Source organism: Cynocephalus volans, chromosome 15, assembly GCF_027409185.1.
Source record: "Cynocephalus volans isolate mCynVol1 chromosome 15, mCynVol1.pri, whole genome shotgun sequence".
In the NCBI taxonomy this organism is placed as follows: Eukaryota; Metazoa; Chordata; class Mammalia; order Dermoptera; family Cynocephalidae; genus Cynocephalus; species Cynocephalus volans.
In genome coordinates, this window is record NC_084474.1 from 23,834,445 (window position 1) to 23,850,530 (window position 16,086).

A 16,086-nucleotide genomic window follows, 5' to 3' on the forward strand; every position below is an offset into this window, starting at 1 on the left:
AATAGGCTCAAATAAGTTAAATGGCCAAAGGTCAAACAGTGGCACAATCAGGACTCGCACTCAGGCAGTCTACAGAAACCGCAGTCTTGCCAAGAGAGGACGAATCTCCTGACTCTGAGTCACCTCGCTGACTGAATGTCAGCCCCGCTCGCTCCCAAAGCAAACCGGGTGTGTCTTTCTCGGCCCACACCCAGGACCCCGAGAGCGGGTTGTGGCTCTGGCGAAGTAATTTACCTAGCCCCAAGAACAGCTGATTAGCTACACATCTTTACAACGAATTTATATTGAAATTGTAACCCCCCACTTGATCCAGAACCCACACCAACTACAGCCCCACGGCCGTCCCATCCCCGAGCGCCCCCCGCACGGACCGCCGCATCCCGGGAGCCGCAGTCCCAATCAGGACCTGGAACTTGTCCTCCGGGCTCCTCGCGCCAGCTCCTCCCACTTCCGGGCGCCAGGTCCCGCCTCTACGCCCATCAGCTCTCCAACACCGCCCTCTGCCGGCCTTTCCTCCAGTCGCCTGGATCGTGAGCGGGTTCCGGGTGCTCCGGAAGCGAACCTTTCTCTTCCGGGTTGGGCGTCTGAGTGCCCGCACGTGGTTGTGGTGCCAGGGCTAGAGCAGCGGCTGTGGGAGAAGTAACTTAAGCTGCCGCCCTTAAGTGAGTGATTCGCCTGGAGCCATGGAGGGCCAGAGTGTGGAGGAGCTGCTGGCAAAGGTGGAGCGGGACGAGGCAGAGAAGCTGCAGCGCATCACGGTGCACAAGGAGCTAGAGGTAGAATTTGACTTGGGTAACCTTCTGGCTTTGGACCGGAACCCCCCAACGGGGCTGCGGCACGCGGGACCTACTCCGGAGGCCGAGCTGCGGGCCCTGGCGCGAGACAACACGCAGCTGCTCATCAACCAACTGTGGCAGCTGCCCACGGAGCGCGTGGAAGAGGCGCTGGTGGCGCGACTGCCCGAGCCCACCACCCGCCTGCCGCGTGAGAAGCCGGTGCCCCGGCCGCGGCCCCTTACACGCTGGCAGCAGTTCGCACGCCTCAAGGGCATTCGTCCCAAGAAGAAGACCAATTTGGTGTGGGACGAGGTGAGCGGTCAGTGGCGGCGCCGCTGGGGCTACCAACGCGCCCGGGACGACACCAAGGAATGGCTGATCGAGGTGCCGGGAAGCGCCAACCCCATGGAGGACCAGTTCGCCAAGCGTGTTCAGGCCAAGAAAGAAAGAGTGGCCAAAAACGAGCTGAACCGGCTGCGGAACCTGGCCCGCGCGCACAAGATGCAGTTGCCCAGCACGGCCGGCATGCATCCTACCGGACACCAGAGTAAGGAGGAGCTGGGCCGCGCCATGCAAGTGGCCAAGGTCTCCACCGCCTCTCTGGGGCGCTTCCAGGAGCGCCTCCCCAAGGAAAAAGAACCCCGGGGCTCCGGCAAGAAGAGGAAGTTTCAACCCCTTTTGGGGGACTTTGCAGCCGAGAAAATGAGCCAGTTGGAGCTGCTTCGGATCATGAACAGCAAGAAGCCTCAGCTGGACGTGACGAGGGCCACCAATAAGCAGATGAGGGAAGAGGACCAGGAGGAGGCCGCCAAGAGGAGGAAAATGAGCCAGAAGGGCAAGAGAAAGGGGGGCCGGCAGGGTCCTGCGGGCAAGAGGAAAGGGGGCCCGCCCAGCCAGGGAGGCAAGAGGAAAGGGGGCTTGGGAGGCAAGATGAATTCCGGGCCTCCTGGCTTGGGTGCCAGGAGGAAAGGAGGACAGCAAGGGAGAAAGAGGAGGAAGTAATAGTTCCACTCTCAGAGCCGTTCTGTAAACCAAGAACTATGTTACATTAAATAAGTTCTAGGTAACTACCGGAATGCAGAAGGAGGTGGCCGCTACCTTCACTGAGCTTGAAGGGACAGAATTGCCCTCCCTTCAAGAGAGAACGTTTAAGTGTTGGACTCTACAAATTAACGTTTTCCCACAACTGAGACTGGCTGGAGATTAAAGGATTTGAGGTATTTGAGGACGTAAGAATTTGGGAAATAATTTGGTCCAAATTGGGAATGAGTTCTATTCTTAAACAGCTATCTCTTTAATTTTGAATATGGGGCGAGGGGGAGTTGGTCATGTTTCAGACACTTCCAACAGACTGGTTTGTACGTTTTTGCATTATTTTTATAGCAAGCTTGTGTATTTGTCAAAGTAGGGGGAAAGGAAAGATTACAAATGTTTTCAAAAGTGGACTTACAAGTAACTGTTGTAAATGTTATTTAATAAAAATGTGGATGTGTCTAGTGTTGCTTTTAACTTTTTGACTATTGGTAGAAGTTATACTGGAAGCCAGTGACTTGGATACCCAGTACAGATTATTTTTACTTTCTAAAAAACACAAAGCAGTTAAATTATAATGGTTTCAGTGAGACCACTGTTACTAGAAAAACTCATACTTCTTTTGGTAACAAAAATAATATTGAAAGTGCAGTACAACTGCTGTCTGTCTTTTTTAAAAGATTTCATGCTTTTCAACACTGAACACATTGTTTTGCTGTAAATGATAAATCTAGGCTTCACTAAATAATGGTAATAGTCCTCATTAATCCAGAAAATACTTAACTCTTTCTCAAAATTTATATCCTGTTTTTTAAAGCTTGACTTCAAGTAGAGCCTATTTGAGGAAGAGAGAAAGAGACTCACAAAATCCTTAACTGGAACATTATCTGTTGATTCCTTTCTCAAACTGACCGGAGCTGGTTTGATTAGAAGGTGAAATGTTTGTAACTGCCTTGGGTCTTCTTCCTGTCCATCAGTCTTTTCCAGTTTATTCTGAACGTGTTCTCAGAAGGCAAAGTGGCATTTTAAAGGATTCAGGGTGGAAAAAGAATGCCCTTGTTCTGCTCCCTTACCCAAGTCCCAACATGTGAAAAATAGAGGATTTTAGGTCGAGATTTAAGGCAGTGTCCAAGACCCTACGGAGCGGTTACCTTCTAGGGCCATTCCAAAGGTGGATGGTGAGACTTTGCCGCTGGGGCAGTTGTGGTTGTGACTCCTCGTGGGGAAATGGTCCAGAGCCACGGCGGGCTGAAGTTCAGGCAGGCGACCTAGCAGGTCGGGTGCGGGGACGAGGTCCAGTGGGCGGGAGGACGGCGGCGGTGGGGATTGGCCGGCGGAGAGGGCAGGACGGGGACGTGGGGAGGGAAGGAGGACTGTGCAGCCATGGCCGCCGCCGCCCGGGCCCGGGTCGCGCACTTGCTGAGGCAACTGCAGCTCGCAGCGTGAGTGCGGGGCTGGCGGACGGGCGGGCTGGGGCCGGGGACGCGGCCGTGCCCCTGCAGCCCCCCCTGGGCGTGGCCCGCCCGGGCTCCGCGCAGTCTTCCTCGCGTTACTTTGATGATTTTAGGGACATGGGTATGCAGTGCTTTCCCGTCACGCGCCGGAGCGTGCACCAGGAGGGACAGCGCTGTCACAGAATGTGCCATGCACCCGTGCACGGCTTGTTGAGGCAGGTTTTAATCTAATGTCTAACGTTAATTTGTCCAGTGTCACACAGCTAAGCAAATGGCATAGGCATAATTTGAACTGAGATATTCTGGCTTAACAAGATAGCTCTTGTTCTCAGACCTGTGCTAAGGAATCTGAATTGTGTCTTGTAGATAATGGAAATCTATTGAAGCAATATTTCTTATGGTAAAACACTGATCAAAGAATGCCCCATAAGATGCCACAGGATAAAAAAATTACATGGCCAAATAAGTTTGGGAAACTATTTACTGCTGTATTGCCCTCTCAGAGAGTCAGAGTACACATTAGCACTTGAAGGGCTCTATGAAGTCTTGCGGAAAAGAAACAAAAAGTTCATCTGGATCTAAATGCTTTGTTCTAAACCTGTGTCATCATGGAATTCTTTATCATGCAACACCATTCATATCCCTTGGAACCAATGTCACGCAGGATGTTTTGGAATGGTTGCATGAGAAGGGAGTGTGGCATGATTAGAATTATGTTAACAAACATGCTGGTGGCAGTGTGAAAAGGGAAGACCAGAGGTAACGGTAGTGCTCCAGCTTAAAGGTGATGGCTTCAGGCCCCAAGGAGAGGGAGCTGGTACAAGGGGCAGATATGAGAAAGTTAAGAAATTGGTTAGGATCTGCAGGATTTTATATCTGATTAGTGAGACGGAGGAGTTGAGATTTCTGGCGGGGGCATCTGGTAAACAGTGGGGCCATTTACCAAGGTAGGGACTGTGGGAGCGCTACCTTTAGGAGGAGGATAATAACTTCAGTCTTGGGCATTTTGAGTTGGACATGCCTCTAGCACGTCCCTGTGAAGACCCCCAGTAGGTAATTGAATATGTTCTTCTGGAGTTCAAGAGCCAGTTGGGAACTCCTCCGTTTGTGTCTAGAAGACGGTTGAAACCATGGTGCAAAAGCAAAGGTCTTGGCAAACTGTAAACCTAGAAGGAAAGGGCTGAGGATGAAATCCTGGGAAGCAGCACTGTTACAGAGGGAGTGGCAAAATGGTGCTTTGTTCTGCACGCATTCATTTTTAATATGGTAAACATTTAAAAAGTGGAAGATTTCAGGCAAAAGTTTTGGAAAATTGGAAAATGGCCTCACGGGGTCCACATTTCATGTGGTGCAAGTCAGCTGGGGCTGAGTTGAGGGTGGCGGCCACCCACTCGGGACAGGACGTGCACTCTGGCTTCCTGAAAGACCTCAGCCCAGCACACCACTTACTCCACAGAGAAGATGCACTGACATCTGAATGGAGGAAAAAGAACCAGCATTAAAGGATACAGAGGCAAGGTATGGCCTGGCCAGAGACAGCTGTGGCCTGGGAAAGCCCAGGAGGGAGGGAGTCACATTCACTCTGCAGAAGTACAGCCCACCATTGTCTGGCTGAGTTGTCTCTATGGGATAGCAGGGAACAGAACAGCTTAACCATGCCATCAGGGCATTTAAGTGTGCATATGGGGGCAGGGGGACAGACAACAAACTAGTTAAGAAAATTTGGAGTGCATTAGATGTCGATAGGTATTAAGGAGAAAATAAAGGGGGATGGGATGTTGAAGGAAGCGATGCAATTTCAGAGAAGATAGTCAGAGCAGATCTCACTGTATTAGTTTCCTAGGGCTGCTGTAACAAATTACCATGAATTTAGTGGCTTAAAACAACACACGTTTATTCTCTTATAGTTCTGGGGGTCAGAAGTGAAAAATTAGTTTTCCTGGGCTGAAATCAAGGTGTGAGCAGGGCAAAGCTCTCTCTTGAGATTCGGAGGCTCTAGAAAATCCGCTTGCTTTTTCCCAGCTTCTAGAGCTGTACTCCTTGCCTTAGCTTGTGGCCCCTTCCTCTATGTTCACAGCTAGCAGCGTAGCATCATGCTTCCATGGCCACATTGCTTCTGTGTCAAATCTCCTCTGCCTCCCTCTTATGATTGCATTTAGGGCCTATCCGGATAATCTAGGATAATCTCCCCATCTAAAGATCTTTAATCACATCTGCAAAGTCCCTCTTACCGTATAGGGTAATATTCGCAGGTTCCAGGAATTAGGGCCTTCCTTATCTTCAGGCGCCATTATTCAGTTGACCACCCTCACTGAGAAGGTAACTAGCAGAAAGACCAGCAGAGGGCAGGAGCAAACTTTGTGGCTCTCGGGGAAGGGGGAAGGTATGGGAGGTGGAGCATACCTGGTGTGGTTTCAGAACAAGGAACTGGAGCAGAGTGAGTAAGGAGGAGGTTGGAGAGGGGGGGTCTATGATGACCCCAAGTTTTTTTGGCCTGAACAACTGGAAGGAAATTGACATTAAACTAGGATGGGGAAGACTGTGGGGGAAGCAGGTTTGAGAGAAGATCAGGAGCTCAGTCTTAAGGAAAATGTGACACCTTACCAGACATCCAAGTGGAGATGTCAAGCAGGCAGTTGAATCTGGAATTCAGGAAAGAGGCCCAAGATGAGTAGATAAGTCTGGAAGTCATCAACATAGAAGGTGTTCAAGGCCATAAGACCAGGTGAGGTGACCAAGGGAGTGAGTGTGGAGAGAAAAAGGAAGGGTCCGAGGACTGAACCCTGGGCTGTCCAGGGGTCAGGGTCAGAAGCATGTAAAGACCCGAGGCCAGGAGCAGCCAGTGCAGTGGGAAAAAAAACCGAGCAGGGTCCTGGAAGCCAGGCAGGAACATGTTGCCAGGGAGGAGGGAGTGCACAGGAGGATGTCGCTGACAGATGGGGAAAGATGAGGATGAATGGAGATCTGGGTGGTACTAAGCCGGTGGAGGGCAATAGTGAGCTGCTAAACCTGGTGGGATGCGGGGAGACAGGAGGCGAATACTGGAAGTTCCAGAGAGGATGGGAGAAGAGAAATTGCAAGAGTTGGTATAGGCAGCTGAGGAGAAGGAAAGAGGTGGGAGCAGGAGAGGAGAGAGGGACAAGAGGTTTGGGGTTTTGTGATGTAATATTGTAAAATATGCTTATGGATAAACTAAAAAGGCCTAATGGGGAGGGGGATTGTGAGGATGCAGAGAGGGAAGGAAGAGCTTCCGGTGTGTCCTTAAGTAGACAAGAGGGGCCTAGATGTAGTGCCCAGGGGAGGGGCTGGCCTTTGCTAAGAGTATGGCTAAGAGTTTATCAGTGGTCAGGAGGGAATCCAGAATAATCAGGCCAGAGTCAGGAAGGCGAGTCAATGAGGTCCTTGCTCTAACCGTGGTTCCCTCTGTTTCTCAGAGGAGTCCAAAGAAACCCGTTTGTAGTTTCTGGCCCACAGCCTATTCTCCCCACCCCAGTTCTGTCTCTCTTGGTACACCAGGAATAGAGAAAAGGGTCAGGGGAATGAAAATGTCTACGTTCCTGTATTTGTTCATTTACTCATTCACTCAACCCATACTAAGGGCTGGCTTTGTGCCTGGCACTGTGCTAGCCACTGTGGATGAAGTGGAGAGAGAGAGTAGGTCTTGACTTAGCATCGCTACATTTTCAATCCAGAGGCAGATGGAAACAGAAAAACAGCACCAGCGGTATGATGTGATCAGTGTGATCGCAGAGGAAGGGGGTCTACCCGGGGCCTGGGGCCTCAGGGAAGGCTGCCCAGGGCAAGCGCCTGTGAACTGACGGGGGAAGGAAGCGTGTTCCAGGCAGAGGGATAACAAGGGCAAAGTTCTGGAGGCGGGGGAGAAGGGGATAAAAGGACGAAGTTAATTTTCCAGGAACTCAAACCCAAAGTTGGCCAGAGATAGCGATCAGGCTGGAGAGGTCGGCAGGGCCAGTGGTCAGGGCCAGCTAGGTCTGAACTTTATCCTAAGATCCCTGGGCAGCCACTGAAGCAGCCTTTAACACGGAAGTGACATTATTGGAAATATGTACCTGACCACAGTGTGGGGAACAGACGTGGGAAAGGAGAAGCCAGTTAGGAACTTGGTCAGTAATGCAGATAAGAGATGACACGGGAACCGGAGAGTGCCAAGGGCCGGGAGGGAAGAGGGTGTGTTGCGGTGGAGAAAGATTCGGGGCCTTGATGGCTGGTGGGTTATAATGGGTGAGGGAGGAGGAGGGTCAGAATGGCCGAAGGCAGCCCAGAACTAACCCCAGCACTGAAGGAATGAGCAGAGTGGAAAAGGAGCCGGAGAAAGAGCAGCTCGAGGACACCCAGGCGAGCAAAGTTCTGGGAAGAGGCGAGAGTTTCGCGCACCCGCCGCGGGCGTGGCTCGGGTGCGGCGCTGCTGGAGCCGGGCTGGGTGGTGCTGCCGGAAGCTGCGGGTGCCGCGGTCGCAGCAGCCCCATTGCAGGGGCCAAGGCGTGTGCTGGAGGTGAGGAAAGGCAGGCGGCGCGTGCAGGCCGGGAGGGAGACCCCCGGGGTGGGCACGCCAGAGCCTCCGGTATGAAGCACCAATATGCCGAGAAGAATTGAGTGAGAAACGCAGGACAGATGGAGCCCGAGAAGGCGGGAGGGCGGAGGATACAAACTCCAAGGAAGGAGTAGAAATGACGAGCTGAGGTCGCCTCAGAGCTTGAAAACATAAAACAGAACGAGAAGGGGGAGGGGAGCAAGCCAGCCCGGCGCACTGCCTCCTAAACGCCCGCGGCCGGCTGTGCCCGCCAGATGGCAGCCTTGGCGCGTGCGACCTGTCGCCGGCGCCTCTCCGGGTTTTGATTTCTCGACTCGGAATTTTTGAGATCTCTACAGCCACTGAGATCAACGCTTCTCCACTCTTTCCCCTCGGATGTTTTCATTCCAAATTTGAGTTTGGGGCGGGTGGGGGTAGGGAGGAGGAGGTTATGCACTCTGAGACCCCGTTGTGACAAGGTCCTCCCGGCAAGAAAAAGCAACATGAAACCGTGTTCTGCCCCCTCGATGAGACAGCGAGCAGGAGGAAGAGGCCAGCCGGAGAAGGGACTGTCCTAGAAACGGGAGGCGACCCGGACAGGGAGGGGAGACGGGAGCCAGGGGAGGGAACGTTTCCCAGAGGAGGACGTGGGAAACCCGCAGGGACGCGACAGAGAGGTGGGAGAGCGGGGCTCCGGGGGCCGGGAAGGGCGGGGACGCGAGCGGTGACCGGGGAGGCCTGAGGGTCCGGGGAGGCGTCCTGCAGGCACGAGTCCAGAGCCCGTCTGAAGAAAACTGAAACGGCCTGAAGACACGGGGGAAATGCAAGCAAAGTTCCCAGCGCGGGGGATGAGGGAGAAGAGGCGCCCGGGGTGAGTCAGCCTGGGAACAGTCTGGTCACAGCTCCTAACCTAGTAAGAGCTGGGGCTTCGGGGAGACCGGCACCCCGTCTTAAACCTGAGCTGCCCGCGGGCGTTTAGGAGGCAGTGCTTGAGCAAAGAACCCGGGAAAGAATGATCCTGCAGCGATGGGAGGACTCTGGGTCAACGGTCGTCCGTTCGGATTTCTGCGTTTTTTGGTTGGTTTGTTTGTTTCTATTGTACAGTGTCTGCCAATAACCACCAGTGTGATAGCACCTTAGGACTAGAATGCAACGTAAATTACTTTAAGACTTTTTATTTTTTGGTTTCCAGTTTCACTTTACATTTTTCATTTTTTTCCTTTTCCCTAGATGCCGATGCCCAACTCATTCTCATACTTACTCCCAAGGTAATACATTTTAGTTTTACACTAGCCACAGTTTTGGTTTCTGCAGCTGGCATTTATAGTACGTTTGGGCAAAGTGTAAAGCAAGAAAATCAAGGCGTGTATCAGGAAGGTTGATGAAAACGGTTACCTTTTCACTATGAAATTGGTAATGGTAGCTCTAACTATGGAATGTTAGCTAAATGTATGCTACTGATTATGTGTCTGGCTCAAATACGTATTTAATGGTATTTATAATGCTGTTCCATTTGGAATGGCTAGAATTATTTGCCAGAGCTAAAAATGCACAGATAGGATTTTAAGAATGTCTGAGTTCATCAAACAATATTGGTTCCTGGAAGGAAAAAACTTGATTGCATCAATTTTTAAAATAACATTCTATTTCTTAATAATAAAAAATAATGACAAAAGTTTTTAGTTCTCACAAATATCTTAATCATTATCAAGTTCCATTGTCCGCAGAACAGCAGGAAGCTCACTGTAGCTTCAGCATGTCCTCAAAATGTCACATGAATTACTGACACAAAAACTGGTTTTGCATCTTCAAAGAAAAGGTCCAATCTAAACAGTGAGCTAGGGGGTGGAAAGGAGAGGGCCTGACTATACAGGGGCTAAGCAAAAACCCACAGAGAAGCCTGTTTAGGAACAGAACAGAGAGAGGACTTAGTTCCTGCGGGAGGAGCAGCTCACCCTTCAGGACAAGCCAAGGCACCTCCTGTCATTAACCGCCATTCAAGGCCAAAGTCTGCCCAGCCTTTAAGGCCTTTAAGGCACAATAAGCAGAATTTTGTCTTTAACTGGTGTTCTCCAATTCTTAGTTGGTTTCAACAAAGAATCAGAAATTTCCTATTTGGGGGAATAAAATTAATAATATGAAGAAAGATAATCTCACTGTTTTCTAGGACCCAGTCTATGTCTTTACCTAAACTTTAGCAACAGGAATAATATATTATTTCTATAAAACCTAGAGGAATCAAAGATATTTGAGTTTTGATTAAGGATGTCTTTTCTCTCAAGGAGCCAAAGGCAGATTGTTCTCTAGTTCTGGTCTCTTTTTCTTTAAAGAACAAAATGGGGAGGGCGGGAGGGGGGGGCAGGGTGCTAGTGAAAATTGTTCTGTAGACTTTTATCTATATTATGACTGACCAGGACTGATATAAATAAGTAGATAAAAACAAGGATAAAATTCATTAATCTGAGTCCTCTTGTTGTTCCAATATGACAGAAAATTGTTTTTTGCCATAATTAAAACCTGATACTTTGCAAAGAAATATCATTTTATAAAAATTTTAATTAAATTTCACAAAGAAAACTAAATTTCATATGTATAACCTTGAGAAATGTAAATATCTTACTGTGATAAATTATCTGTATGAAAAAAATCTTAATTCGAAGAAATTATCAGTTAGAAGAAGTGTAAGCAGGACTAATTAGCAAACTCATACACTAATGGTTGTTCTCTAAAAATAACCCAATTCTAGACTCTAAAGGATTTTTATACATTATATTTTCGAAAAAGAATTTACTTCAACAGAGAAATTTTTTTTTAAAACTTTATTTTCACAAAATCAGCATTAAGTTAGCGTTATTCTCTCTTAAAATGTAGGTTTTAATTTTAATTTGAGGTGCAACAATGAAATCTGAAAAATACATTTTAGATAAGGCCTATGTTCACTGCTGTAATTTACTGTTAAATAACAATATTTATGCTTTATTTCTACATTTCTAGCTCCTGGATTTTCACCTTCTGGGAAAACAACAGAGTATGCCTTTGAGGTAGATTTAATCCATTCTTTCTTTTATGAATGACCTGGAAAAATACAACTAGAGTATTTTGCTAATGCATTATTATTTCATTTGAAATCCATTATCAATTTATGTTCCATAATCTCTGTTTGATCAGCCCTATCTAGCAAAGTACCTTGTTGAGATAATAGAATATAAATTTTCTGAGAACATGAGTCATGTTTGGAACACTGTTTTCTGTATAGCCATTAAAATAGGATAAACCCCCAGTTCCACAAATTCTCCAACTTATGTATGTTAAATCTTTAGTTTTGAAATTATAACAGTCCCAAAAGAGGTCAAAGTAATCTGCTGAAGCAAATGTAAAGGAGCAATTAATCCTGATGCATTTTTAATCACACTATAATTAATTGTAACTATTTGTTTAAATCCCTGTCTCCTCCTAGCCCAGGAGTCATAAATTGAAATGTCACCAGGGGCTGACAGTTAATCAACCCATGAACAGGCTGGGTGAGGCCAGTGCTGAGTTCACAGAGCACCGGTCCCATCTGAAGGATGTGCCCCTGACCCCTTTGATTGCTGCCACATGGGAATGCAGTCCCGGTGTTGACAGATTATTCAAGAGAGAGCAGTATCCAGATGGTCATATTGAATTTTTTTATCCTGATTTTTAAGAGTTATTAGCCAATTCAATAAAAGAAATGTAAACATTACATGGATCAAACAACATATGTATTGGGACCAAAAGTGACCCATCATCCATCAGTATAAAAGCTCTTTTCTCAGCTGTAAACTTCATGAGGTCCTGTTTCTCTTATTCATAGTCAAGTTACCAGAGCCTAGGACAGTGCCTGGAACATAGCAGACACTTGGAAGCATTGGTTGGGTGGGAGGATGGATGGATACGTGGATGCATGCATGCAAGGGTGGTTGGAAGGATGGATGGTCAGCCGCACGAGTGAATGAAGAGACAAAAAAGACATGGAGATAACATTTGAATCAGAAAGTACAAAATTTGAGAATTGATTTAGGTGTGGAGGTAAGGGAAGGCAGGCATTTGAAGCTGAGGGAACTACTGAGAATTTATGATGTCTTTGGGAAAAGATAAGTAATTCTGGTATGACCAGAGCCAGGGTTTTCTTACGGAAGTGTGGTGAGTGTGAGGCCAGATGGGGGGTGACCTACAAGACCATGCTAGGCGGTATATGCTTTATTCTCTAAACAATGATGAACCATTTTAGGTTATTAGAAATGGAGTGGCCAACTCTCTAATGCACCCTACACCTAATTTTTTTTTTTCAGATGGCTGTTTCACATATCAGATATGGAGCAGGAGTATCAAAGGAAGTGGGCATGGCAAGTATTTGGGATGACTACAGTCTCTTACTGTAAATGTCACATATCTTGTAAAACATGCACAGACAACAATCACATCCTTTGTTTTTAAAAATGTACAATTTTAAGTTTGCCCAAAGAGTCTATTACAGTTCTAATGCTATCAAACCTAACAATTATTTTTTTTTATTGTAGGACCTACAAAACATGGGGGCTAAAAACGTTTGCTTGATGACAGACAAGAACCTCTCCCAGCTCCCTCCTGTGCAAGTAGTTATGGATTCCCTAGTGAAGAATGACATCAACTTTAAGGTTTACGACAATGTGAGGGTGGAACCAACAGATTCTAGGTATTCTTGTATTGTTGCTGTCATTGACTTTAAGCAGAAGTCAACACATATATCACTGTGGTTTAAAACTTGCCCCAGGCCTTATTTAATGGCACAGAAATTTATTTCTAAAAAAACCCAACATGATGGTTTTTATTTTCCCTTTTCCAAGCTTCATGGATGCTATTGAGTTTGCCAAAAAGGGAGCTTTTGATGCCTACGTTGCTGTGGGTGGCGGCTCCACCATCGACACCTGTAAAGCTGCTAATCTGTATGCATCCAGCCCTCACTCTGATTTCCTAGATTATGTCAACGCCCCCATCGGGAAGGGACAGCCTGTGACTGTGCCTCTTAAGCCTCTGATTGCAGGTGAAGACCCTTTGTTTGCTTATGTCATTTTGCAGTTGGCAAAAGGCCTTAAGAAAGATGCAAGCCAGTAATTTCAGGCTATATATTTCTAAAACTTTCTGATTTATTCATTTCAAATCAATGCCTTGTTTGAAGACCAAAACAGATAGCAATTGATTCATTTTAAAATTCTGATGCACGTTATTGTACAGATAGAGACAATTTGGGTCAGCGGTAGGAAAGTTAGCAGATTTCAGCTATAGAGTCACTAAGTAGAGGAGAGGGATGTCCTCATTTACTTATGATTAGGTCCCTCTGTTGGCAGGTTTGTCCTCTAAACCTCTCTCTGTTTTGTCCCATTTGCCAGCCACTATGGAGTATAAGGATAATGTTCACTGTTGTTTTTCTGGTGTTAACTCAACCCTTTCTTCCATACAGTGGCTTCTGCAGCTGACCTCAGGCTTTGTCTCTTCCCTGGGACATGTGGCCAGCATGGCCACGTCACTCTGGGCGACATCTGCTATGGCTGCCCAGAGCACAAATACGCAAATCCAAATTGGAATAGCTTGTTTGTTCCTTAGCAACCTTGGAACTTTCCAGGATTTTCTTCCCTTCCATTTTTATGGCTTCTAGCATATTACTGTATAAAGTTTTATACCTAAAATGCACTCACTGGTAACTGGAAAATATCTTCAGTTTAAAGTCTCGTCCTCTCTTCTCTCCCCTCCCACCCCATTGTGAGCGGGCCTTGTGATGGGGTCTGAGTGAGTCGGTGGCAGATGAACTGCTTTGACATGAATGAGGAATCAGCAGGGAGCAGCATAATTAGTGTCTGGCAAATGGAACCTTCTGGTGAAACTGTGTCAGCATCACACAGAGGGGTGATTAGTAAAGTTTAGAAACTTGACAGAACTACAGAACCGCAGAGCCAAGCAAAGGCCGAGCATTACTGTGCTTGCTGCCAAGAGGGAATAAAGATGTCTTTCAGAGATGGCGAATATGAGTTTTCTTATCAGAGATGCTGAGCAGCCTGCATTTGAATACCCAGCCACAACTGCTGAAGCTCCAGTGCCAGAGGAGCCTGAGGTTCCCAGAACTCATGGCTCTTAATACGGACACAGGCATCACACATACATATGATTAATAAACATATATGTTGATGCAGACACAGACATCATGCATGTATGTTAACACATACAGAGATCACATATTAAACATACATGCATGTCAATGCAGACAGACACCATATATATTAAGCACACATGTTCATACAGATACAGATGCCATAAACATTAAACACATGCATGTAGATGTACATACATGTCAGTGCAGACATGGACATCATACATGCATGTTGGCATAGAACCATATATCACACATTAAATGCATGTGCATGTTAATGCAGGCACCATCCATATTAAACATGTTCATGCAATGCCAGGCAACATACATATTAAACACACATACATGTTAAACATACATATATGTTGGTGCAGGCATGTAATCATATATGCATGTTAATGTAGATACAGAGATCACATACATATTAAACACACATTCATGTTAATACAGACACAAACATCATGCATGTTAAGCATATGCATGCATTAATGCCGTTGCAGACATCAACATACATGCAGACAATACATGTGCGCTAATACAGATAGAGACGTCATACATGCATGTTAATGCAGGCACTGGTGTCATACACATTAGACTTATGTACATGTTAATACAGACACAGACTTTATACATTTTAGACTTAGGTACATGTTAATGAAGATACAGATGTCAAGTGAGCAACGGGGTCAGCAAAGCTTCCTTTTCCTTCTCTAACTTTGCTCCTTATTCCAAAGGCTGAGTTAAATATCTCCACTGACCTTTACTTAGATGCTTCATTAAAATTAATATTATTTTGTTCAAGTCCCAACTACCTCTGGAACTGGGAGTGAAACTACTGGGATTGCTGTTTTTGACTACCAAAACTTGAAAGTAAAAACTGGTAAGAACTTTGCCCACAGATTTTTTTAAAGCTCTCTCTCTTACCTTTCAACCCCATCCCCTTTCCTTTAATCCTAATATTTTAAAATCGAGGAGTTATGGAGTTGACGAAAGAGTATGTGCATATACATATTTTCTTTCTTTTTCCAAGTACATATAAAAATATGAAACAGCCTGTTAAACTTCTTTTTGAGAATTACCTACAAAAGCATATTGAAATGCCATGAATCTTAACTGGCCTTTTTTCTGCCCAAATTACTGACTGTACTCGTATATCAATGATAAATGAGTGTTTCCTTTCTCCAACATCTTTTTACATTTTAATTCAAGTTTATTGAGACACATCAATAAACTTGAATTTTTATACAATAAAATGCACACAATTTTATGCCCATGTAACTACCACCCCAATCAAGATCTAAAACATTCCCATCACTCCAGAAAGTTCCCTCATGCTCCATCCCAGCCAGACTTTCCAGCCCTATCTCCAGGTAATCTGTGTTCTGCTTTCTGTCATTTTAGTCATTTTTATCCTATCTTCTTCTCTGTCTCTTACTGACTCTTGGCTAATGTGGTAGAAATATCCCTCTCCTTGAGTCTGGCTCAATATCCTCCTTCCAGGCTTTTATAGCAGAATAAATTAGCATTCAATTGCACATCCATAGTAATTTCTCTTTTTGAAATAAAATTACATTATCCTTTGACATTTTAAAAGATAATAATAGTAACCAGCACTTAAATTCTACCTTACAGTTTTAAGAAGATTTTTGCGTAATATTACCTCATTTGATCCTTTAACAGTTCTGTGAGGGATGGAGGCCCTAAGTCAGTACGGTCTAATCATACAGAGAACTCAGAGAGGTGAAGGGACTTGTCTGAAGACACAGAGTAAGTTGCAGAGGAAGGACCAATGGTGTGCTAGTAAACCAGCTCTCTGGAATTTAAGAATAAAAAAATAAGCCCTGATTTGTAGTGTTTGCCAATTTTTGTGTTATAAATATTCCCACCATGGCCAATGATGTCACCCATTCAGGAGCTGGGGAGAGATGCATACAGTTGGCTCTTGGGGACCAGCAGGAGCCAGCTTCTGCACTCCACTGAAAATTCCAGGTTTCTGACTCCAAATCTCTTTACACTGCTCCTTGCTGCCTCCCTACATGAGAATGAATCTTATCTCATTTTTTAAAAAATTTGTTTTTACCTCATTTTTTCAATGGTGATTTATTATCCTAAAGTTTTTTTTTTTTTTAAATGGTGCCCATACCTTTA

General features: G+C 46.0%; 2 protein-coding genes across 6 annotated transcripts in view; both read left to right on the forward strand.

Moving 5' to 3' along the window:
* The first annotated feature begins 579 nt into the window (after window positions 1–579).
* RRS1 (ribosome biogenesis regulator 1 homolog) lies at window positions 580–2,270 on the forward strand. Its single transcript, XM_063079778.1, has one exon. It carries the CDS (start codon window positions 684–686, stop codon window positions 1,776–1,778), a length of 1,095 nt encoding a protein of 364 aa, XP_062935848.1. The 5' UTR covers window positions 580–683; the 3' UTR covers window positions 1,779–2,270.
* A 902-nt stretch (window positions 2,271–3,172) lies between these two features.
* ADHFE1 (alcohol dehydrogenase iron containing 1) overlaps window positions 3,173–16,086 on the forward strand; it is a 31,317-nt gene continuing 18,403 nt past the window's right edge. For 2 of the 5 annotated variants that reach the window (XR_010021771.1, XM_063079489.1), the window contains exons 1-7: window positions 3,173–3,250; window positions 9,024–9,061; window positions 10,788–10,834; window positions 12,107–12,160; window positions 12,335–12,489; window positions 12,641–12,837; window positions 14,741–14,818. Coding sequence is in view for 4 of the 5 variants with exons in the window: in XM_063079489.1 (XP_062935559.1) it covers window positions 3,192–3,250; window positions 9,024–9,061; window positions 10,788–10,834; window positions 12,107–12,160; window positions 12,335–12,489; window positions 12,641–12,837; window positions 14,741–14,818 (628 nt within the window). In the remaining variant the exon portion in view is untranslated. Of the gene's footprint in view, window positions 3,251–7,708; window positions 7,776–8,547; window positions 8,665–8,707; window positions 8,871–9,023; window positions 9,062–10,787; window positions 10,835–12,106; window positions 12,161–12,334; window positions 12,490–12,640; window positions 12,838–14,740; window positions 14,819–16,086 lie in introns of those variants that run through there. The other 3 variants (XM_063079491.1, XM_063079490.1, XM_063079493.1) reach the window with 3 other exon arrangements.